Source organism: Peromyscus californicus, unplaced genomic scaffold (genome assembly GCF_007827085.1).
Source record: "Peromyscus californicus insignis strain IS unplaced genomic scaffold, ASM782708v3 Scaffold_10__1_contigs__length_136768540, whole genome shotgun sequence".
NCBI classification, from domain to species: domain Eukaryota; kingdom Metazoa; phylum Chordata; class Mammalia; order Rodentia; family Cricetidae; genus Peromyscus; species Peromyscus californicus.
In genome coordinates this window covers 90850759-90877008 of record NW_026294391.1, presented here as the reverse complement: position 1 = coordinate 90877008, position 26250 = coordinate 90850759, and the positions used below count along the sequence as shown (strand labels likewise).

At 40.8% G+C, this 26250-nt stretch overlaps 1 protein-coding gene across 1 annotated transcript in view; it reads left to right on the top strand.

Annotated features, from left to right (window-relative positions):
- Positions 1-26250, top strand: part of Col4a6 (collagen type IV alpha 6 chain) — a 285743-nt gene that overhangs the window by 206624 nt on the left and 52869 nt on the right. Inside the window, exons 4-9 of the mRNA XM_052737073.1 lie at positions 11228-11362; positions 12888-12932; positions 18660-18776; positions 21035-21103; positions 22701-22736; positions 25939-26001. Coding sequence (XP_052593033.1) covers positions 11228-11362; positions 12888-12932; positions 18660-18776; positions 21035-21103; positions 22701-22736; positions 25939-26001 — 465 coding nt within the window. The remainder of the gene's footprint in view (positions 1-11227; positions 11363-12887; positions 12933-18659; positions 18777-21034; positions 21104-22700; positions 22737-25938; positions 26002-26250) is intronic.

The following is a 26250-nucleotide window of genomic DNA, read 5'->3' as shown; positions in this document are numbered from 1 at the left end:
TGAGTAGCCAGAAAGATGAAGGGAAAATTATAAAGGTGTAGCATGCTCCAGATCCAGGGTTGGAGTAGAATTGCATGATACTTTCGTGGAAATTTTTACAATAGAATTGTCTCATTGCTTAATAAGAGAGTAGTGGAAAGAGCGCTGGACTGGGACTAAGAAGATGTGGCTCTGCTAACGTAAGTTGTAAATCCATGGATTCATTGTTCAACCTTCAGGCTCATTACTTTCTCACTTATACTTAGGACAGGGTCATTTTGATCATTAGATGGAGTCTTGGGTATGAAAACACTTTTTGAAATCTGAAGTTCTTCTCCAATACAGACATGTAGTTTTTATTCCCAACATCACAAATAGTTCTGGAGCTCCTATTTGTCACCCATACCACATCTACTGTCGCTTCTGGCTTATCTTTCTTGTGAATACAGAACTCGATTTCAACTGCCCATCATGTAAAGTGAAAATAAATCAAAATGTGAAATCTTTTCCCTCCAGATTCCCCCTTCCTGTCTCCTCTTTGGCCTATGTGTGTCTATGTGGATGCTTTTACTAGCCCATGGGAATAATTGCATACAGTGGGAGTGAGGGGAGATGAGGAGAGCTATAAGTCATCCCAGTTTCTTGAATTCAAATTCACTGCTATCTGGGAAGTATAATGTAAGATAAACCAGAGTACCACCCAGCCTTACCACTTTAGCAGACTCTTCTGCCCATGGGTATATGTATTTGGGTTAGAATATGTATCTTTTCATCTGCATGAGTATGGCTATGAATGCTACTCTGATTCTAAATGAATACAGGGTATTCATTTTCATGAGAGCAACACTGGGATTATGTGTATACATCGTTGCTATCCTTTTCTTGCCTTTTCCCTCTGAGAGATCTCTGAGCTTTATAATAAGTGAGTCCTGGTAGAGAATTCCTTTGATCCTATCATATTCCTGTTTAAGAAGCAGTAGTTAATTGCTCTCTGTTACCTCTCAATTGCCAAAACTTGATGGATTCTCACAAGAGAATGCAGGAAGCCAACATTGATCCAGACACAATCATCTCACACCAGCTCAGTATTAGACCAAAGATTGTGTAGTAGAGCAATGAGGGATAATTTATTATGTCAGGGGAAAGTGCTGCAAGTATCCCTTATCTAATGGAATAGACACACTACAGCAAAAATTACTCTAAAGTGAAATCTCTGGCAGGTTATATTCTGCTGTGATTTTCATTACAAAACCAAGGCTGTTTTGATAGGAAAACTGAAAGAAAAACACTGGCTCTCAATAGTAATTAAACTATATGTTTAAAAATAAACCACATATTTTAGCAGTAAGTCTAATCACTTTCAAACTATAATGAGAATCCTGTGCCAGATCATTTGCCCCCACCTTTCACTGCTTTAAATTCTGCAACTTCTTTCATTCAATCTTTTTCTGCCGAAACCTCTTCCTTGTGAATCTTTATTCATTTAAGGGCTTATTGCCTTAGGAGCCCAATAAATGAGAATTTTGTTTTGAAATTGAAGTTTACTTACTCACTCCCCCCCCCCAAAGCAAAGCTTTGCAAATGGAATGAGTGCTCCTTTTCACGTGTGTCTCTAGTAATGCTCAAAGCACCCCAGGAAATAGGACAGTTAATAACCCCATTTTGTTGATGAGAAGACAGAGGCCTAGAGATTAGTCACCTTTCTCCAAATCATACAGCAGGAAATTGAGAGTGGAGATTTGAACATAAATCTTAAAATCTTATGTAAACCAGGAGGATTTTCAGAGAGGCAAAGACAACAATTCATGTGTGCTGGAAATCATTGTAAAGAGGCCTGAACAGTTGAATCATTCTCGAGGTGCTCTTCTAACGTCTAAGCAGGAAGAGAAAATTATAACAAATTAAGTATTCTACATTTTTTGCAACAGATATTCTGGTTGTAGTTTAAATTCATGCCAAATAGAGCCATATGTATTTGCTCATACACACTGGGACTCTACGTATCCACTATGCATTCTTTCCAAGGAATGAACAGCCTCATTTAACCATTTGTAATACTTCCAGAGGTGTTTATTTTGTTTCTATTTATATGGCCAAGTATTGCTCATATTTACAATTTTGTTTGATTTTTGGTCCCTGTAGTGTTCAATTATTGGAAAGTTGATTCTGGTTTTGTTTCTGATACAGATTTAGGAACTTGTCATGGAGAAGACAGACCTGCAGATTCATCAAGTTATTTGCCTCTATCCAGACATTCTCCCAGTGACAAGAGAATATTTGACATTTAGAAACTAAATCCTCCCATTTCTGCTCTGTATAATGATTATAAAATATGCATATCATGCCCACAGTCCCTCATCCACTGAGAAATTAATATGTGACCATTGAAACATTTAGAGCATCAAAATATATCTCCTAGAGCCAGGAAAATTACCCATAAGAAGAAATCCTTCATATTTGTAAGTTTTAGTGTCATTGCTTGAAGTACATTTTCTAAATGTTCTAAATTCTATTAGTATATTTGTGTTTTCTAATGCTCATTCCAGGGAAAATTTTGGGTGAAGTGAGATAAAATTCTTTCATATCGATAAGAGATTAGCATTTTCTGTCCAGAACAGCTCTTGTCATGGGTTTGTATTTCTGTATTCAGAGCATGTTCAAGGTAGAGAGGTGGTTGAAGGAAATCTCCATTCCGTTTGGGAAGAGAACTGTGAGTGTTGAGGTAGAAGAGAGAGATGGAAAGAGTTGCCTAGTAAGAGTTAAATGTATCATTCTAAGATTTGTCCTTCCCAAAGTTTCAACATGCTGACAACCGCCAGTGGAACGGGGAGATGTGTGTCTGCAAACAAAACTTGTAGATGCATGTCTTCATGCCAGGGCTGGCTCTTTTAAACACTGAGTACAGCTAAAGAACTGAAAAGAAATGTTTCATCTAGGGCATGGATCGCCAGATTCTGATGTTTGTACTTAGCAGTGACATAGACAATCTGGGAGACTGAGTCTTTGATAGCTGCCCATAGCTATCTATCCACAAAATCTTTGTATAAGTTGTTTCTTTGTTTGTTTATATAGAAAGAGTTACTCCTCTTGCTTACTGGCAAAATGTGGATGACGCTAAAATTTTCAAATCAAACTAGAGATTTGTGGGTCACAAAATTCTGTATATCTACATAAGGGTATTTTTGTATATGTTGTTGTTATTTGGGTTTCTTTTTAATTTTTTATCGTTTTGTCCGTGTATCTGTTTGAGTCAAGGTCTCTAGTGGCCCACACTGGCCTCACCCTACCTGTGTAGCCAAGGATGGCCTTGAACCCCTGATTTTTCTGCCTCTAACTCTCAAGTGCTACCATTACAGGGTATGCACTATCATGCCAGCCAAAGTCTTTAGTTGCCAAATACTACCAATATCCTTCTACTGCCAGTATTCTTCCTCTCTTGTCCCTTTCATAGACAGTGGTACTCCTTTAGTGCTGCTACTAGGAAAATGACTTTAAAGGACCCTGCATTTGCTCATCTCATTTTTTTCCAATAAAGGAGCGTAGAATGGATTGAAAAGCCCTAACACTAGCTGTACCGCTGAGCAGCTGTGGGGCTTTAAGGCCCATTGGTTAACTGCTTCTCAGCTTGATGCTCATAGCCTGCATTCAGGAAGTATTGCAATGACTCGGAGGACAGGCAAAAAGCAAAGTGTTGTTCTGAATTCCCTTAAGTACCTCTGCTCTTGAGCATGCATTCATTAATATCTGCCTTACTCTATTGTATGGCTAGTCTCTTTTGGCCAGATTCTATTAAATTTTTCATCCCCCAAATCCATACCCTATAACTAAGATAAGAATAAGAATTACAGTTGTAAATTAAGGATGATTTGTAAAATCCAAGCTAGCTAATACCTGCACTGGAGCTCAGGAATCATTGTACTCCACTTCATGGGAGCTCCTGGGGACATTTCAGGCTAGCAACAATTATTTAATCTCATTTTGCCCCTAGTTAATAAGACTTGGAAAGAACCTTCTAAATGAATCCATGTGCACATTTTTAAAAAATTATTTATTTATTTATTTGTTTGTTTGTTTGTTTGTTATTTTACATCCCAACCACAGTTTTCCCTCACTCCTTTCCTCCCATTCCCTCCTCACACTTCTCCCTCCAACCCCCCCCCAAATCCACTCCTCCTCTGTTTTTGTTCAGAAAGGGGCAGGCCTCCCATGGGTATCAACAAAGCATAGCATATCAGGTTTCAGTAAGGCTAAGCACCTCCCCTTGTATTAATAAGGCTAGGTAAGGCAATCCAGTATGAGGAATGGGTTTCCAAGAGGCAGCCAAAGTGTTAGGGACAGCCATTTGCTCCCATTGTTAGGAGTACCACAAGTAAACCAAGCTACACAACTGTCCCAGTGTGCATTTAATTCTCCATTTTCATTTATTTCACAGCTAGGCTTTTCTTTTACAATTATGTTTTCAATGTCTACCACATCCTAAATACTGCGTGTCCAAAGATGAGATGAGTACAGCCAGCCTCAGCCCTTGACTTCTCGAATCTTCCAGGCTAGTGTAAAAGCAAGTGTTGAACCTGACCTCAGCTGTTCCCAGACTTCTTAAACACAGACTGTCCAAACAGGAACTGCTCATCTTCCACCAAGGGCTCTCTATCTCCCAGGCTTCCTCAAGTCAGTGTAGAGATCTTCAGAGGCCCTATCAAATAACATGGTAGTCAACCTTCGCACCTCCCTCAGTTTTACTGAAGACCAGTCTCACACAAAACCTTTGTTACCTTTAGTCTCTGAACTATTGCTCAGTGCTGCCTTCTCCCCACGCCCAGTACTAGCAATCTAATCCAGACTATTGGCATTTCTATCCAAGAGGTCTGTCCAGCATCAGTACTCCATCTCTGGTTCTGATGCCCATACACTTCATTTTCTTTTCTATTGTGGTAGAATTAGAAAGAAGTGGAAGTGTCTTGAGCCATAGGAATAAAAGAATTTGGGGAGAGTTCCCGAAAATTTGGACTACTGATCTGCACAAACCGTAATCTACTAACTAATAGAACTATGTCGATAACTATTCATTTTTATTGCACATTTATTCTTCTAGGTACCATGCAAAATGATTTTCAGCAGGAATTCTCCAAGTGTGGCCCTCACTCCAGTAGCAGGAGTACCACTTGGGAACTTACTAAATACATACATTCTTAGCAACACCTAGCCAGTCTGAAATGGAGGGTGGGGTGTGGCTGTCTGTCTTTTAACATGTTCAGGTGAATCTGCCTCGTTCTAAGCAGTAAAACCCATGGTTTCCATTAATTTTTTTTGCATAATGTCTGTAAGTGCCCCATGAAGTAGACACTAATATTATCTTTATTTGATACAAAGATGAGGAGGCCATCCTTTGTGCCATTGTCCTACAGTGGTGAAGAGGGGATGTGAACCCAGAACTTTGTGCTCTGAATCTTTGTCCCCCTTAGCTACTATACCAGGCTCTCTGTCTAAACTCCAAAGTAAATGGGAGCCAATGTAAGATTTAAAACATAGCTTGTGGACCATAGTAAACCCTTTAGGACCCAGAGGTTTTTACATCTACTCCCTCTCTCATTTCACTCAAGCGAAGCCTGGCTCCTGCTCACAAAAGTTGATTTCCTAATTTCCACAAGCATGTCATGCTCTATATTTGGAATGCATTCCCTACCATATTATTAAACCTTTCCTTATGTCTCTAACCTCTTGCTGGATCACACATCTCTGAATTCCTCTGGCATTCATGCAGTACACTTTTTAAAATGTATTGCCTACAACTTTATTCACAACCACTTCTTAGGATGAGCCTTCTCATTCCCAAGAAGCAGGGTGGGCCATGTGGTGTGTTTTCCTGTGTATCACCATTTCATTAACCACACATAGCTACAAACATGTCTAGTTCAGAACTTTGCCAGAGATGAAAACTATTGGATTAGATTGCTGATGAGCCATGCACAGTTGTTTTCAAGTAACAAATCTATAAGCATCACAAATGCAGAAACTGATCCTTACCCACCATCTTCACCAGAGTGCCTGGTATAGGGCAGGTGCTGAATAAATTCACTGTTGTATAGACAGCTACCATTCAGTATAGGAAACAAAACCATGCTACTCAGAGCTCAGAACAGAGAGAGTGCTCAGGAACTATAGCACATATAGACGAAATCAGCCTTTAACAGCTCTAAAAGGTATAATTATGCTGTTTCCAATAGTCTAGAGTTGATATTGCATGAACTTTGGTAATTCTCTTTTTCTCAATACTGAACTGGGAATTCCCAAGTCTTATGCAGCTCTCCTTTCTGTGATCTTATGAGAAGTCATGTCTTGGTTGCACTCTCTTGGAACTGTCTAGACTTCCCAAGAAGATACTATCTTTTCTGAGCTACTGGCTTCTCAGTATGTATATTCATTCATTCCTTTCTCCATCCATTCAGCAAATATTTATCGCCAAGTACTGAGATGAGCAGTTGTTTAGGGAATGGGATTGCAGAGAAAACAATAAGCCAATAAACTCTTCTCGAGGTTGAATTGAAACATCACAGTGCAGAGACCAGCTAAAACACTGGCTATAGGCTTATGACATATTCAGAGGCAAAATTCAGCTAGAGGTTCGCACTTGAGGTGGGGGAGGTGGTATTAAAATGTAACTTGTGTTGCTTTAGGATAAAATATGAGCAGACACTGAGAACCCCGGTGTCTGGGAGAACTAGGACACAATCTATAAGGAATGGAGAATTGGTCTCATAGGTGTTGGCTGTCAGTATACATGCTCCATCATTCCCTGACACTCCTCCCTCCCCCCACCAAAAAAAAAGGCTTCTCAATAACATCCGTGCATATCTTAAGCTTCAGGCAAAGAGTGTGAATTACTCAATCCTAATGTCTCCATTCTATCATGAACGATACCTAAAAAGAAGGGGGAGTTGATATTTTTGTTGTAGGTACCAGGTGTCTTTTACAATCATTGACCCACTGAAATGTTAACAATAACCTATACAACCATGTATAGTACTCAAACCCTTGACACTCAGATAGCTAAGTAACTTGCCTAAGAGTGTAACTAAAATGGCTCTGAGGAGCTCTGATTCCAGGGCCATGTAACAGTGCTGCCCCACCCACCACCTCCTAGAATACAGCTGGATCCTCAGGAAGGCCACCCTCTTTGCTTTGTAAATATCACTTGCATCCCTGGCCTAATGTTTTGCTCTCCAGTAAAGGACAAGCCTCCCTTTGGGAAAAGAAAACCTCAGAGTTGTCAATCATTCATGCATCAGTGGCAATGGGTTTCAGATTCTTAGGACCAAATTTTAATTTTATGAAGAAGACCACCGGAATCTTGGCGGGGTGTGGGGGAGATAAAAAAGCAGAAATACACCAAATCATGCAGTCAGATTCTTCCATCAATTTTGCCATCCCACCTAGTTTCAGGTATGTGCTTCTAAGATTCTTAGATGCTATTTATGCATATTTCTACTACTCCATTAATGGGTTTATTACTCTCTTTGTCTGGTTCTAATCAAAGGTAACCTTAAATTGTGCACTGACTCCAAACCACCATAATCAGGAGGAGATAGCCAGCTTGAGCTGCAGACCTGTAGTCCCTGGCCTTAGGCACAGTTCCCAACCCTTGAGAATTAGGTCCTGCTGTGCACATTAAAAATATTGAGCAGATGGAGGCAGGAGAGCTTGTTGGAACAACGTGGAGGAGTCCCTTCTGCCCTGGATTGGTCCATCTGCCAAAATAAATGACATGTATCAGGGCATGGCATTAGTCCAAGCCCATTGAAATTCTGCTAGCCATCCAAACAGTGATGGTGCTGCAGATTGGGTCTGTGATCAGGGTTAGGAAGAGAGAAATGATGAGTGAGCATCTGGCTGCTGCAGCCTACTGATGGGAACAGTCCCAGAGGAGGATCTAGGGTGAGGGAGAGACAGCCTCCCTCGAGGACCCCCTAGGAAATCTGCAGCCAACAAACAGGCAGCGAGCCTAGCACTGAAAGGAGATAGATAGCCTGGTTTAAGTCTCATGCCGTTCCTACTAGCTATGTGACCAAAAAAAAAAAAAAAAACCAAAATCTTTCTTCCCTCAGCCTACTCCACCCCATGTAAAATAAACCTTGGGCTAAATGGTCTCCAAGGGCCTTTCCTGCTTGAACATTCTGTGACTTCCCTGACACTGGTTTGATTTCTCTTTTCTCTGTGTGAGAAAGGCCCACCCACCCACCTGTTTATCTTCAGTCTCTATGTTCTCACACTGACCTCTGCTGGTCATTAGAAAAAGTGTTGTAGATAAGTGTCTGCAAGGAAAAAACAAAAAACAAAAACAACCATACTGCAGTCTATCAGTGATTCGGTATGAAGCTTGAGCAGCACACTGAAATTCTACGCATTGGAGATGAGGGTGGGGGAAACCCAAGCAATGCTAAACACAGATCAAGAACCCCCCCCCCAAAAAAAAGGGTCTCTCTCCTTTTCTCGTGGCTGCCCTCAACTGTCCACGGTGCTCTGTGCCACTGTGTGAGGGATTTCAGTGGCTGGGTGGGAAGATTTCTGGTCTCAAATCTTGTCTCAATGCACCACAACGCCTTGGCACCATGCTGGAGAGGCAATTCAAGGAGTTCTTCAGAAGCCTCCAGACATCTACCTGGCAAGATCCTGTGCTGAAGTCAGTCTGGGAGGTTTCCTGCCGGCTGCCGACACAGCCAACCCACCAAAACAACCTGAGAGCACTCTCCAAGAGGTGCCTCTCCAAAACCCCCTTTGGAATCTGCTTGTTTGTTTTTAATCTCATGAGTTCTTTAGGGGACTTATCTGCAACATTCTGGCTAATTTAGCATGCTTGTTCAACCAAGAGAAAGGAAGCAGCCTTCGAAACCAGCCTCTGCTAGACCAACTCCGAATTCTATTAGGTCCCTCAGCATTTCTCAAGTCTAAGGTTCCTAGTTTACCTATGCTGATGAGCATGCGTTCAGAAGTACAAGAGAGCAGGGGTGGCTAGTGTCAGTCCATGTGCTCAAACTGAGCACTGCTTGAGCTCACACTGAGCACTGCTTGAGCTCCCACAGCAATACAAGCAGGATAGGAACTGAGCCAAAAGACAACCCGCTCTCTTAGTAGCTGTCCAATGATTGACCGTGTCCCCCTACCCTTGATGGAAGAACTCTTTGGGAGGGCTGAGATTTGGGCCAAACATTCTGTGGTCTGGCTGGATCTTCTCTGTTAATAATAGTACAGCCCCGACAAGCCCGCCCTGTCCCTGTCCTCCCACCGAGCAGTCCTCTCTTTCAGGAGCTGCTTTTTATCTGCCTCCCTTGTTCTAGGCTCAGGCAGGCTGCCTCGGTCTCCTAGTGATGCTCATGATGCTTCTTGATGAGTTACAACACTGAGCACTAGTTTCTGCCCAGCTGCTTCTCCGGATCTGACCACACCAGGCCTTCACCTTTCCTGCCTAACTTTCCAGGCCCATTGCAGCTGGAGTTTGCTCAGCCTTCCCAAGTAGCCATGACTCCCCCAGTCATGGGCCAGGTGTTGTGCTCCACAGACTTCCCAGATAGCCTTCCACTGTGTACTTAAAGATCTTACTCCCTGTTCCACACTGGTACTATCAGGGTAGCGTGTATGTTCATCATGAAACCTAGGTCCAGTTTCCCACTCCTTCACTCCCCCTTAACAAATGCTAGCATAATGGTCGTTAAAGTACTGCGGGGTTTTTTTTCTTTAGTAGTACTCATGCGTGTGTGTGTGTGTTTGTGTGTGTGTGTGTGCGCGCACATGAGTCAATTTCAATGACAGACATGAGAATGATTCTAAACAAAATTCCACCAATGGCACATGACAGCTTAAAAAGTGAATACTCAATATCTACCCCAGCACTCTTAAAAGTCTGACAGACAGTTCATGGCCTGCACCATGAGCATGGGAAAGTTTGAGTGGTAGACAGTGTTCCAGAGATTTGCATCTCATTAGGTAGAACATCTTTCACTTCTTTTCGAGAGTTCTAGGTCTTCATAGGCCTGATTGACACTGCAAATTATACCCCAGAGGACCAGCACAGCTGGTGGGCACTTGCATTACCAGGACATAACTCTAGACAAGGTGTTTAAGGCATCTGTTCTGTTTTCAGCCTTTTAAAATGTAAAGCTTGAAGGTGATGGGAAAGGGCATATTTAATGGGCTTTTTCAGAGTTTTCACAGATTTTTAGAAAATTGCAGACAGTCACTAAAGGGGTGGGGAGGTGGGACTGGAAGCATTATGGAAATGGGCTTTCTACCAGATACGAAGTTCTCAGCTAGGTAATGTGCATTGCTAATGGTTTTCACTTTTTAGCCAAAATAAAATAAGTCCCTACTGGGATTTGTTCTAAATGATAGTCCAGGCTGTCTGTTTTGCACCCACTGGGGTTAATTCTCAGTCTCAGTCTGCTTTAAAATGTCAGCCTGAACTCTCAGACTTAATTGTTACAGACATTTTATAATCAAGGCATTCAAAATCTTCAGGCTGCTCACTCCTGCTACCATAATTGATACTTACTAGATATGCTCAGGCTCCTTGTGCTTTACACACTGTGCAAATAGGGGAGGAACTGAACTGAAAGGGGGTAGGAAGAAAGAATGAGCAATGAGTGTGTGTGTGTGTGTGTGTGTGTGTGTGTGTGTGTGTGTGTGTGTGTGTGTGGTCCCTGTGAGTATCTGTTGCCAGGGTACAATGATGGGATCCTGGTATCAGCTGACAAAGATGAATTTTTGTAGAGCTGGCAGTTTCTGGAGTCACCCTTGTTTGGCCCCCTAGGGCAGCATTCTTTAGACATGGCCATTTCTGAACTTCATTGCAAGCATGTGGTTGGCCATTTGGATGTAACTTGTAAAATGCCATGGTGCTCTCCAGTGTTCTGTTCTTTCACTATTTTGACATTCTGATGGATGGCCTGGCATTAACTAGGAAGAGTACAATATTATCCAGCCTGAATAACTAATCCCCTAAGAAGTCCAAAGTTGAAGGATCTTGGTGCACATGAATCTTATTAAATGTGCTTATAAAATGTATTCTATCCAAATAAGCTTAGCAGCCCCTAAAACAGCCTTTTCTGATCCATGTCTGGAACACTGGCATGCCTCACAGATCTTTAAGCCAAAATTATTTAGTGAAATGGAGCCTGGACTCTGTGCATGAGAAAATTGGAAATGTTGTTGTTAAATCTTCTGTTGACCAATTTTCAGTCATTCTGTCCATCTTTAGGGGCGCCCTGGACCAATTGGAACTCAAGGTCCAGCAGGTCCTGAAGGATTTGCTGGTCCTACTGGTTTATCAGGGTTGAAAGGAGAAAGAGGCTCCCCAGGCCCTTTGGGACCATGTGGATCAAAAGGAGATAAGGTAAGATGCACCTTTGATGCAAGGGTTATAAGTACAAAAGTCAAATGTTCAGGCTCAGTTTGCAGGGGAATACTGTTGTCCCTAAATATTTTGGTGCCAGGGCAAATACTTTAAGAAGAGCTGAGCCAAAGTACAGTATATGTACTTGTGTGAAAATGTCTTTGTGAAACATGTACAATGACTATACTGCAATAAAATAAAACTATGAAGAAAAGAAAGGAAGGAAGTGAGGGAGGGAGAGAAAGAAACAAAAAGAAAGAAAGAAAGAAAGAAAGAAAGAAAGAAAGAAAGAAAGAAAGAAAGAAAGAAAGAAAGAAAGAAAGAAAGAAAGAAAGAAAGAACAAAGAAAGAAAGAACGGACAAAGAAAGAAAGGACAAAGAAAGAAAATGAGTGATCTGGGCATAGTGATGGACATCTGTAATCACAGCACTCAAGAGTCAGAAGCAGGAGGATTGTCACAAGTTCAAGGTCAGCCAAGCTACATAAAAACGCCCATCTCAAAGAAAAAGAAATAAATGGAGTAAATGATGGGCTGCTGGTGGAGGAAACCATTTCTGGAGACTCTCATAGCAGACAATCAAGTGAATATATTGGTTACTTGCACCACAAGTTATCACACTCATGTGAAGTCATGTGGGTTTGAGTTGTGCTTAGATAGAGAGTCTGATCAGCTGATCAGTAGATATCAAACATACAACAGATAAGACAAGCAAGCAAGAACTCAGACTTAGAAGCATTCTGGGCCACAAATAGAAGGGAATGCACTAAATGAATGGTAATAACATGGTGACTGGCCTACTGAATCTTAACAATTTAATTTTGACCCTCTGTATTATCATCACCTCCTATTAATCTCGTATTGTGGGGAAGGGGTTGCCATAGTAACTATAAGGGTAGCTGAAGCTACCTAGACGCATGGATAATGTGGATGGCAACTCATGAGTTACATATATTCACATCTTAGGAAAGGAATACATTGCACAGCATGTAAGGCCACCCAGAGTTGTACTTGGGAACAGAATGAACCAAGAGGCTGTAGTTGACAGGTTTTACCATCAAGAGGTTGTGGTGCCTGAAAGGGGGTGTGATTTGACTTATTTGAATAAGTCAGTGCCCTAGTCTGGGCTGGAACTGTCATTCATGGATAAGCAAGAATTTGCACATGTCCTCTGATAAAAAGGGTTGTCTAGCTTGGGACCCTTATCTGAAAGGAAAAAAAATGGACAGAAAATTTTTGTTAGATTAGTCAAAGCTCTTCTGTTTTTATCCAAGATGTAAAGGTTCCCTGTAATATTGGGCATTAATTTTTAGGGCTTCCACTATACTGCTTAACACAAGAACTGGTCTCAGAACATAAGCATGCTCAAGACCTTAGATCAATCCCTCAGACTTGGGGCAACACAGCATGAGGAAGGAGATATAAAACATCAATAACTTAAGTCCTCAAATCCCATCAGCAAACATATTGAACCTAACAGGCATCCATTGGATTGTCTCACACATTTCTCTTCCTTCTTTCTTTAGGGTCCCATGGGAGTTCCTGGCTTTGTTGGCATCAATGGGATTCCGGTGAGTGTGTACATTGAAGCAAGTTTTTTCTTTTTTAAAAAATTTATTTGTTTATTTTACATCCCAGTCATAGTTTTCCCTTCCTCCTCTCCTCCCAGCCCCTTCCCCCATCCCCCTCTGTTTCCACCACCCCCCAATCCACTCCTCTTCCATTTCTGTTTAGGAAAGGGCAGGTCTCCCATGAGTATCAAAAAAATATGGCATATCAAGTTGCAGTAAGACTAAGCACCTCCCCATGTATTAAGACTGGACAAGGCAACCTAGTATGAGGGGCAGGGTCCCAAAAACTAGCAAAAGAGTCAGACAGCCCCTGTTCCTACTGTTAGGATTCCCACAAAAGGACCAAGCTTCGCAACTGTTAACATATATTCAGAGTACCTAGGTCAGTCTCATGCAGGCTCCCTGGTTGTCGGTTCAGTCTCTTTGAGCCCCTATGAGCCCAGGTTAGTTGATTCTGTGCATTTTCTTGTGTTATTCTTGACCCCTCTGGCTCCTACAATCCTTTCTCCTTCTCTTCAGCAGGATTCCCTGAGCTCAGCCTAATGTTTGGCTATGATTCTCTGCATCTGTTTCCATCAGTTGCTGGACAGAGTCTCTCTGATGACAATTGGACTAGGCACCAATCTAGGTCTATAGTAGATTAACGTTAGGCATCATCAAATTGACGTGTTTTCCCCCAGTCATATTTGGTTCTATCCTATGTCTCTGGGTCACCCAGCCTGTGTGTCATGATGCTCCAGACAGTGTCAGCCATGGGCTTACTCTCCTTGCATGTGTTTTAGGCTAGACTGGTCATTGGTTGGCCACTCCCTCAATCTCTAGGCCACTCTTACCTCAGAACATCCCATAGGCAGGACAGACTGTAGGTCAAAGGTTATGTGGCTAGGGTCTTGTATAATACTTGGCACCTACTGGCTATCACTTTCTGCTTTTGTCCCTACCACCTTCTTTCTATATTTAATACATAACCTTGGCCATGTATGTCTACAAGGCTTTTCAGTCTCGTTTAAGAGACTTGGACTATACTGTAGAAAAAAGGAAAGCTCCTCCACCTGAGAGGGACTTAAGCTTGCCCTTATCCTTCTAACAAGCCCTGAGAAGTTCTTTGAACCTTATCAAAGCACTACTGGGGAAACTCTAGACTACCCATTGTCTTATGTTATGCTGCACAACCTTCTGGTATCACCAAAGATAATTCAGTTTTCTTTGTTCCAATCTCTAGGCAACAATGTCTTGAGCTTCTATGTGCTCCTACTCTACTCTGAGGACAGGAAGGATATGGTTTTTCCTTCACAGATATCATCATCTGATCTATTTTTCTCTCAAATCTAGTAGACATTTGTAGATCTAAGAATACAAGACTCAGTTTCTCTGTATTTCTTACTTAAATCACATCACCCATCAGATATCTGCATTTTATTCAGCTACAGTGTCTAGAAAATGTCCAGAAACCAGCCAATTGGAAAATTAAGTGGACGGTATAACCACCCTTTTTTGACATCCACCTACATTTTCTTATGACTGTGTATCTATGGCTTGCACAGGGCAGAATCCCTGCCCAGAGTGTGTCTTCCAGGCTCATGAGATGAGTATAGCTGCCAAACTGGAGGGCAGCCTTGCCCAATCATCCCACAGACTTGGCTGGGCCAGAGATGCACAGGTGAATGGAACTTTCGATGTTACAATCCTCCCTACCCCCATTCTCTCTTTTGAGCTGGAACAGAGAAGAAGTGAATCTTGTACTGCCTAGGCTATTTCTAAATCTAAGATGGAAGCGGTCCCCAGGTCCAGCTGGCCACAGACACCTCCACCTTATGGTCAATGAGGGCATTGAGCACTTCTCTTTGTGGTTTCATTGCTTAGGAGAACGAGTTGCAGCTCACCAGAATCCTCTAAATGAGTTGGCTGCTCCCAAAAGACACACCAACTTTCTTGCCTTTTCCTTGACCAAAGGTTGTCTGTGTTTCCTTTAGACTTTTGATTTCTCTAGTTTCTGACTTCGCCTCTCCCAACTATCTAAGACATACCTGTTGAGTATCTTCTGTGCAGTACTTACTTCTTCCTTCCTTCTTGAAGATCTCACAAGTCCTTTTCATGTGATTCGCTACTCTAGTTCCTTGATGCATACAGTTCCCTGGTGTTGATGATTTTCTCTGACAGTTTCATCTAGCTCCTTTAAAGTACAGATAACGTCTTCTGTTCCCCCCAAGTCCCAAGAGTCCCAATGAGCCTAAAACATTTTGAAGAACTGACTCCTACTTCTAGTGTCTGTAAAAGCCAGAGTTCCCAGACTGATGGAGCTACCTCAGACAGAAAAACACAGACCCCACAGGCTTTGTCCAACTAATCTATCTGTTTAACTTTTAGCCACACATATTAAACCATTCAACTAAAGCCAACAGCTTCTTTGACACCTCTCACTAAACTGGATCACTATACAGATCTAGTTCTCCTCCTAACAATGGCTGATCATTAACATGTGTCACTGGTTTGGGTCTCCAAATTCCATTTTTTACTATTATGTAGACAACTTCAACATAGAGTCAGTTTCATGATAACCCAATTCATTGCATCAAAGGGCACAACAGCCAGTGGAGAGGGCAAACAGAGCTTGCCTATGACTAGGATATTCAACATCAGCACAAAAGACACTGGGAATGGTACAACTCAGACTTTAAGATATCCCAGTTGTGAGTTAGTGCTGTTGGCACCTGTCACAGATTCATATTTCTAAAATACTTTCATTTAAAATGAATTGAGAGCAGAAGATTGCAAGATGTCCTTTGAAATGAGATTTAGCTTTTCCCAGGGTGTCAACAGCAAACTTTCCCCCTAGCTTAGAGGTTTGTAAATAAGCACACTAGATTTATATCCTAAAAGTGATCACATAGCACTCATCATGGGAACTTCTCCCTTGGGACTTGGGTCTTAGGAACACAACTTTTCTGGAACACAGCAGATCCATTCCCTTGTAGATATATAGAGCCATGAGATCCACTCAAAGAGCTATGCCCTTGGAATCTGGCATGCTCCAGTAAAATCATTAGCTATAGCCAAGGAGGGCAAAGTTCCAGAAATTCTGTGGTCCTGATCATTAAAAGGAGTTAGAACTCCACCCTATACCTTATCCTTGCTGACTTTCCTAGATCAAGACTTAACCATTTACTCATTTGCTACTTAACATCACTTGATGTTAAGTGTTGCACAATGTTGTTTCTAATGTTGACAACCCCTCTATAAGTTATGTATTATTCATCACCAGTTTACCAAAGGAGGAATTGAGTGCTCCAGCTAGAAAATAGTAAAGCTGGATTAGAACATAAGTCTGACTGGCTCAAAACCTTCACTGCCCATTGTATCAGTAGAATGAAAAAGAAGCGATAAGTCTGAGTTGGTGGTCAGAGGCTAATTCCAGAGAATTTCACTAAGGTAGAGAAGGAGTAAACAGGTTCCCTACCAGTGAGAGGTATTAGGAGTTTAGACGAGAAAACCAGAGAACCATTCCATGAGGGTACCGACAGGTAAGAGTCTAGATAAAAGTTTTGATGGCCCAGGAGTAAGGAAGATCTTTAGTACTGAGATAGACTATTGCTTTAACTTATTCCTACTACCTGGCTGAAAGATAACCCTTAGGAAATTGGGCACCCCACACATAGAGCTTGACTAAATAGAGGTGAATAGAATAGATTTAGAGGATGTGGCAGGATTACAGGGAAACACCAATGGATGATGGAACAGCTGACTCCAAACCATTAATTCTGGAACATTACAGAGCTATTATAGAGCTGTTGTCCAACAGATACTAAGACTGTAGGGAAATCTGACTATTTCAAAACAAAAAAAAACTTTCTATATGAAAGCTCTACATGGGAACTGATGCTGGATCTTGGTTAACAGAACGGAATATGTTCACATGGCATCTCCTCTACGGAAAACTGATTGGCCACAAATTATCAAGTCTTATTAAAATCTCACCTACACTCCCAGTTTGTCACAATCACATGTCAGGTAATTGTTTCAGTTAAGGATCCAACTCTTCTCTTCTCCATATGCACTACCAGGGAGGACAATTGATTAGCTGGGGAGTTACTAAGCATTTTCTTATAGCTCATCTGAATTAATAAGTTTCAGAGTTGAAGAACATAATGTTTTAATCTAATAAAAGCCAATTGTATTGGGGCATGGTGAAAACAGATGAGCTTAATAGATTATTGGACAGGTTAATGAAAGGTAGACTTCCACCTTCCCTCAAACATACTTTCAATGGAGAAATGTGCATTTAATGATTTGAGGGAAACATTCAAAATAGGCCTTTCAAATTACCAGTAGTCCCTCCTTATCCATAGAAATAACTCATGAATTCTAAATTGCACATTGTTCTGAGTGGTATAATGAACTCTAATGCCAACCCACTCCATTCTACCTGTGATGTGAATCATCCCCTTTTCCAGCATATCTATGAATATTTATGCTATATTCTCTAGCAGCCTATTAGTCACTAAGTAGCTATCTTTAGCAGATCAATTTTCACAGCAGTATCACAGTACTTGTGCTCATATAATCTATATTTTACTTAATAATGGTCCTAAAGCAGAAGATTAGTAATGCTGGCAATTCAGATGTGACAAACAGAAGTAAAACACTTCCCTTAAAGAAGTGAAAGTTAGTTTAAAGAGCAAAGAAAAGACTCATGTGCTGAGATTACTACAATCTAACATAAGACAAAATCTACCCATCAAATTGTGAAGCAGGAAAAGGACATTTGTGCTAGTTTTGAGGTCTACCATCAACCTGCAAAAGCTATGCCAACAAAAGAACAGATCTGGGGCTCGTCCCAGTTGGCAATAAAGAGGTGAGGACTCAAGTATGCAGAATGTTTCCCCTGCAAAGCTGAAACCATCATTTTAGTAGTTTGAACTCACACATTCATATTAATGGTCTGTTTACCCTCTACAACTCCAGTAACAATAAAAAAAAGAGATGGAATTCTGTGGCACATTTTCTCTACAAGAATATGGTAAATGAGTCTTTCCTCTGATACAATAGTCCCCCTTTATTTATTTGGGATGCAGTCTAAGATGCCCAATAGTTGCCTGAAAACATAGGGAAAGGCATGGGGTTATAAAGTTTGCTGCTATCTAGGTTTTCAGGCAACTACTGGGAACTGTACTTGTGTTGGCAGGGAAAATAGTATATACCAAGCAGGTTCCGTTTCCTTTTGTCTTCTAGTTGTATGTAGACTTCTGGAGACTTGGGCTGGAGGAGGGGCCAGGCAAAGAAAAAACACAGGTGTCTTAATTCTCCCATGTTCTCCATCCCCAGAAAGTTATTCCAGAATCTGTCTGGTCTGAGGAATCTCAGACTTTGGCATAGTTCTCTGTTGATAGCAGATCAGCTGCCGGATAGCTAAATCCCATTTTGGTATATCTCTATTCTCAATGAAGGTGAAGTTTAGTACCTTAACTATCGTACCTGTCCATGTTTGAGCCCTTTAGTTTCAGCTTGAATCTTATTAAAGCACCAGATGTCTTTTTGTGGGGGATAACTTGAGCTGTGATTGGCAACATATCTCTAGGTACAAAGGAAAAATTTGAGAACATACATGACGAAGCTAAGGGAGTAACAAGCCAGAATTTAGTGGTGCACTTGGCTATTCTCATTGTGGAGCCTTTTGAATTCGCTGACAGTCCTGCACCTGACTTGATCCCTTCTTTTCTCTTTGAACAGGGACACCCTGGACAACCAGGTCCCAGAGGTCCACCTGGCCTAGATGGCTGTAATGGAACTCAAGGAGCTGTTGGATTTCCAGGCCCTGATGGCTACCCTGGGATTTTAGGACCACCTGTATGTTACCGGATCTTTGTATCTTAATACAAATGCACCTCCAAAAGTCTTCCTTTTTGTTTCTTTGGGAACTTCATTTAGTCTCTGTACTACTTTGTCCAGTGCAAGAGTTTACACTGATGGCACCACAACAGCAAAACTCTTCATAAATGCCAGTTGTGGGATGCACACTCTACATGGCTTTAGGTTACTTTTTAATGCTACTTTTGGAATTGTCAAGATTATTAAAACAAGCAAACAAGTAATAGCTGTAGTACATTTCAGAGTAAAACATGCACTTGGGCCATTTGGCATGGTCCCATATTGGGTAACATTGGGATGTGCTTGGAAGACCTTCGTGTGATCATGAGCATATTAACAAGAAGCTAGAGGTGTTGCAAGCTTGGTTTATACTAGTAATTCTTAACCAGGGTTAATTTTGCTCTTTGGAGGTATTTGAATTAGTATTGATAACTTTAGATGTCACAACTAGGGACACAGGATAGCACACACTCCAGAACATCAACAAACCTATTTGTCCAGTATCAGTGATGCTGAGGTTAAGAAACACTGTACTTCGTTTGTTTCCCACCCCACATCATTACCCTGGATTATAAGGTTAATATTCTATTTTTTGGTCTCATGTCTCCACTTTTGTTTAATTTCATTCATTCAGACAGAGGTCAGATATTCAGATATCATGCCATTTACATATATCATGTAAACAGCAGATATTATGCCCTTACAAGAAGTAATTTATGAGTGGTTGGAAAGAGAAAAACAACACATTTCAAGCTCACTATTAACCTAAATTGGAAAAAACCTAAATCTATAAGAATTGTGATGTGAGAGTTTTATAAAACTAGAAATCATGCCACCAATTAGACAGATCTCCTAGGTATATGAGTTGCCGTCAATAACCAAGTTGTGGCATATGAGAATACTTGTGAAAATGTGACAAAGAAGACAGGCAAAGTACAAGCCCCAAACTGGCATAAAGGACCCTGACACCAAACCAATATACGGCAGTGGGATAGCATGGAAAGCTGTGGTCCTAATATGGGATAATCTGTATGAGTCATGAAGGCTCCTGAATACTGTTGTGGCAAGAGAAAGGGGGTGGAAAAGATAATGGAAGTCTAGCAAAGCTGGAGGTCCACCCCCAAGAAATGGAATAAATGTTTGAGGTAACAGATAGCCTCTGAATGACAGAACCCCAGAGTAGAAACCTAATCCATGCCTAAAATATCACCTTAAGCTTAAATAGAAACCTGAGTATGTGTTTACTAAGCTGAACTTAACCTCCTGATGAATATCCATTCACTAAGTGTCTTTGAAGCTTCTTGGAAAAGAATAGGGACCACAAAAATAAGGGGAAGCAGAGAATGTTAAGAAACTAATTTGTATTTCTAGGCCCTTGTTGTTTTAATATACCAGTAGTCCCTGAACTTTAGGACTTCGTCGTCAATCAACACTTTGCTTCCCTAAGTGTACCCCCAATACTAATCTGGACTCCCCCTTAGATGTAAAATCATTAATTTATTTCGCCAAGGAGGCCATAATGGTAGCAGATATGAGTCAGCACTTGCTACTAAGACAACAGAAAAAATCTGGTTGAAAGACTGGAATCGGGTACACTGAACTGTTTTCCATGATAATAATGAGACACACTAGCCTCTCCAAAGGTTCGAAGCTGAGTTCTTGTGGCAGAAACACAGGATGAAGTTGGTTTCATAGCTATCTTTTAGACCCATAGCCTACATATTGGCACACAAAAGCACCTAGCCTCTAGGCTGTTTTTAACATTTTAAAAATAAATGATAAGAAAAATTTGTGACAGATCCCTTGACTCACAAAACGTAAATTACTATCTTGATGCATTACAACTTTTGTTGACCTTTGACCTAGACCAAGACCCTGTTAGTAATGTATAAATAAAAGGGATAGAGCTTTACTTAAAGCTGTGCTCTGAATAGATACAGTCTGCTGCTTTCTACCCCTCATCCCTTCACAGGCCCCAGACGTAGAGACAAAAGAAAAGCAGCCTTGAGATGAGCTCTTCAGAGGTTGGGCTTTGCCCCTTAACACAGCCAATTTTTTTTTCACAGACTAAGACACATAATTTCAGGTTCTCATTGCCTGATCCTCTGTCTAATCAGGACATATTGCTAGCCAAACTCTGTCTGTGTATGTGGGGGGGGGGGGGGGGGGAGGTGAGTGCACGCGCACATGCACAATGTGAACATGCATTTCTCACAAGTTTCTCATATTTTACCCAGGGTCTGCCTGGTCACAAAGGTTCAAAAGGAGAATCTGCTCCTTTTCAAGGCAGCATCACAGGAATGAAGGTAAAAGCTCCTACAGCAGGCAGCCGAATGGGTGGGAAATGAGGTTCCCCAGGGCTGGGCCCCACCTCAGACTGAATTACTTCCAGAACTAGCTGTATCCCTGCTTAAGGAGCAATCCCAGCTGCTTTAAGAAGGACCCCAAGCTTTCTTGTGGTGGAAACATTAGCAGAAATGTTTGCAACTGTGCTGTCAAGAGATTTGCTTTCCAGAATCTGCACCAAAAATAAGAGACAAGTTGGCAAACAGTTTTGCATAATTATTATTTTCTTTGATAAGCCAAAACATTTTCTTGAGGCAGACACGTTCTCGTTTCCTCTGAAGCCCTTAGTGTCTCTGTTCCTTGGTTTGGATCCATATCATTACACAGTTTAGAATGGCTATCACCCCAGCATCCTTGCCCCCTTCTTCTCTAGATTCCTGAATGCCTAGAAAAAATTGCCAGTCCTCGTTGCAACTGACTAGAATCTAATCTCTTGTCAGGAATCTTCCTTTATTGAGGCTTACTCTCTCTATGTGCTAGCTGGTGGCTTTGTGAACCTCAATAAACTCTGGTTTCAAATGATTGACTCTATTCCTCCCCATACTAGGAAAAGAACCCTTCACTGCCCTGGTAGCAAATAGGAATTTATGTGCCCACAACCAGAGGGGAGAATACACCATGCTTACTGTCTTCCATTTGGGTACAGGGCCAAGACCCTTGGAAACTGGCTGTAAAAGCAACGATGGGGATGGAACAGCTGGATAACTAGAGAAGAAGCAGGGAGATTTGGGTTCTTGACTGTGGGTACCATAGCAGAAGATAGAACATTAAATCTGACAAGGGCCTCATGTTTTTTGGAGTCATGTCACTCATTTTACAGATTGAAAAATCTAAGGCTATGTGACTTACTCAGAGCCAGATGGCCAGTTCTCTGAAGAACTAAACTTCAGGCAGTGTTCTTTCCATGCTACAGGGAGCTTAGAGGTTTTTTACTGGAAGCCAAGTGGGGCAAGACTAGCAGGTGTCAAAATGCAGCCATTGTCTTAGCAAACATTGATTAAATGGTTTTTCCAGAAATCAAAGAAACCTTGGATCCAATGGAACACAGCAATTTCCACGAGATGGTTATATTACAGATTCATACAGTGGCTTAAGATGCTGCAAAGTAATTAAAACGTAATCAGAGTCTGTATGCTCTGTTGATTTTCCCTTGAAATGTCTGATTTGCATTGTATACATATAGGCACAGATTCTCTGGGGATGAAGGCACATGGGAAGGTAGCTTTGCTTTCCTCCAAAAAGAGCAGAAAATCACCAGCCTGCAGAAGCCGTTTCTAATTGATAAGTTCCTAGCAATTGTGAAAATTAATTAATCTAGGTAAAATAGGAAATCTTGTTCAGCCAAGGCTATAATATGTGTTTTCTAGAGTCCAGAATGTTCACAGGGAAAAAGTAAATGGTTAGATACAGGCGATTCATGCATTTTAAAACACAAGACCTTGACAGGGGCCTAAGTTGCAGCAATCTGTTTCTATCCCTATGAATCTTAGGTTGGTTGTCTGAAACCCTGCGGGCTTGATTTATTAATCTCTTCTGTGTGCTTTGTATGTTTCTCAGGGGGATCCTGGGCTGCCTGGACTGGATGGAATCACCGTAAGTCATACTTCTTGTGTTGACCTCTCTGTGCTTTGTTGACTCACAAATGGTTATCTTTTTCCTCTTCTTGGTGGAATTCAAAGGGCCTCACAGACTTACTCATGGAAAATCCAGAGTGTTGAGCTAGAACAAGTCATACTATCTGCGTTTTCCAGATGATGAACTGCCCACCTCAAGTTTTAAGACAGGCAATCTTCAGACTTAGATCAGGGATCTGATGCACCCCTTATTGGCAGGGGATATTTTCCAAAGCCCCCAGTGGATGCCTGAAACCAAAGATAATACTAAGCCCTATATAGACCATGCTCTTCCTCTGTACATAGACCTATGATAGAGTTAAATTATAAGCTAAGCATAGTAAGATATTAGGAACAGTTGCTAATAAACTTTAACATACTATAGTAAGATAAGTAATAAAAGTTATGCTACTGTGATTCCCCCCCTCGCCCCAACAACAACCTGAATCCCTTCTCAAAGTAAGTTAGTGTCCTGTACTCCGCATTCCTCTTCTTGTGAAGATGTGACACAGCACAAAGCCTCTGTGATGTGATGAAGTAAGGTGAATAATGTAGGCTATGAGACATAGCATTGGGTGACTACCTAACGACTCCTTGAACATAAGCACTTTCGTACTTTTCCTGTTCACTGTGGTTGATGGGGTGAAAACATGGAAAGGAAAACAATGGATAAGGAAGTCCACTCTATTCTCTTGCGTGTATTAGGAAGGTACCATGCCTTTCATTCAGCAACCATCTAAGTGTTTTTCTGTGTGTCCAGTGTTATGTATACACACTCATTTTAAAGGTATCACATACAGTAATTTATTTTCGGGCATTGATGAGAGTACATGAAAGTCCACAAGTTGTACTCCTAAGAAATTTCTTTTTCCTTGAGATTCCACATTGCCACTGCTTACTTTTGAAAAAGCTTAAGAACTGTCCCCTATTTCTTGTATTTGTTCTTTCTTATCTTCTTTTGTCTTGTTAGTTCTCAGTACAAATGGAGTACCCACTATGAGCAAAGTGCTATGAGTGATCCCACAGGCAATAGAGACATTGTCCCTCCCACAAAGGAAGTAAAAATGTAAGGGTAGGAATGTGTCAGAAGAATTCCAGAAGCCCTTAGGGAAGAACTATGTATCTAAAATTCTGGTAGGAGATATGTATCTATGAAAGAGAATGTAGCTTCTAAGAAGTATGGATAAAGTTTAGACTTGCTAGCAGTGGATGGATGTTTATACAAAAATATGAAGTATGTAAGCCCACACAAAAAGACAAACATAACTAAGGATCAAGGTATAGAGGGTCTCCAGAGCTAAAAAAAAATGGCTTTAAAAGTGTGTTCATTAAATTCATATAATACTAACTAATCTGTTTGCTTCACAATTTCTCTTAAGGATTCAGTCCCCTGCTCACAGACGTAGTCTTTACCTGTCAATACAGACATGATGCAAAAAGGACTTAGCTTTGAGGACAAGGTTTGTTATCAATAAGGAGACCATGGATTGTTACTGGTTGTCAATCTAAAATTTTATTAAGTCACAGAACATTAGCATCACCCCAGAAAATTCCCTCCTACCTCTTCACAGTCAATCCCTGTCCCAATACTGCCCTAAAGGTGAACACCATTGTGATTATTCTTCTATGTAGATGAGTAGATCACAGCACCTTCATTTCTAGAGAATCCTCTAATTCTTTTTTCTCTTCCTGTTGTCTAAACTTTGACCTCTCTTAGGCTTTCCATCCCTTTCTTGGGCACATACCACCTGCATCCTGCTACCCCACTGACATGGAGCCTTACATGTCCCCAGACCAGCTTTCTCCTAATTTCAATCTTGCTTTAAGTATTGATACTCAATTCTATACATTTTCTAAATTTCCATGTGATTTTTTACTTTCCCCTTGACCTGTGGAATATTTAGAGTATATTTTCTTATTAACAAGTATTTGGCTACTTTCTAGCTACCTTTCTATTATCAATTTCTAGTTTGATTTTAACAAAATTAAGAGGACACACTCTGGTGTTTAATCCTATTAAATTTGCTCGAGTTGGGTTTATGATCAGAACTTGCGAGAACACATATCCAGCAGTTAGTGGCTATAATGATTTAAGCAATACTTATTCTATCAAGATAGATGATAGTGTCTTGATAATCAGTAAGCTGACTGTATTTTTTAAGTTCTACAAATTACTGAGGGAAAGATATTGAAACTTTTAATGATAACATGTTTTATCTAGCTTGCCTACAGTTCTATCAGTTTTTGCTTTGTGTGTGTTGAAACTTTTTGTTATGTATAGATATGTGTAATACTATGATATCTTCTGGAATTGACCCATTTATCATTATGAAATACCCCCTTTTTATATCTTGAAGTATGTTTTATCTGATACTAAATAACTTGATTTTTTTCTTTTAAAAAAAACTTTAATAGTAAAAATTCAAATACAGATCCAAGTATAATAAATTTTAAAATAATCATTCATAACTTTAATATTTTGCTAGAATATCTTTATTACTCTCCTGTCCATCTATCTATCACTGTCTATCCATCAGTTCACCCTGTTTTGATGCATTTCAAAGCATGTCACTGAATTACTCCTAAATATAATAGTATGCCTAGTATCAGTTAAACTTCAATGTTTGCTTTTGTTTCCTTTTGGTTTATAATGTATATGCAAAGACATCCACAAAAGTTAAATGTGTGTTTGCTGAATTTTGACAGATGCATACTCCTAGGTAACCCAAAATTCTATTTAGCCACAGAACATAGCATCACCCCAGAAAATTCCCTCTTGCCTCTTCACAGTCAATCCCTGTCCCTACCCCACCCTAAAGGCAAACACTGTTGTGATTATTCTTCAGTGCAGATCAGTTTTCAATTAACCTAGAGACTCATATATAGGGAATAATATAATATATAGGCTTTTGGGTCTAGCCTCTCTCACCACAGTGCTTTTGAGATTCATCCATATTGTTCCATATATAAGTAAATTTGCTGCTTTTCACTGTTGTGTGTCACAGTTCATTTATCAATCCCTGTATCAGTGACTTCTTGGAACAGTTCCAACATTTTCTATTATGAATAAAAATGCTGTAATAACTCATACAATTCTTGTGGATGTATTTTTTTGCTTTGTTTTGTTTTTTTGAAAAGCTATCTTGCCTTTTGACCTTGTTAAAAACTTCTTGTGTCTCCAGGGTCCATCAGGATCCCCTGGATCTCCTGGAGAATCAGGACCCATAGGACCACCAGGCTTACAAGTAAGGCCAACTTAAAACTAGTGTGTGTTTGCAGTATTCACTTTCTTCACTGGGCCATGGGTCAAATGCAGGCCTATGTAATTCAGGCTCTCTTACAGAAGGGCAAAAGCCATTGCTGGAAGATTATACCGGAACATGTTCATTCTCTTTATCCCTCTCTCCCTCCCTTGTCTTTCTTTTAGACACAGGTTCTCACCATGTAGCCCTGGCTATCCTGGAACTCACTTTGTAGACCAGGTTAGCTTTGAC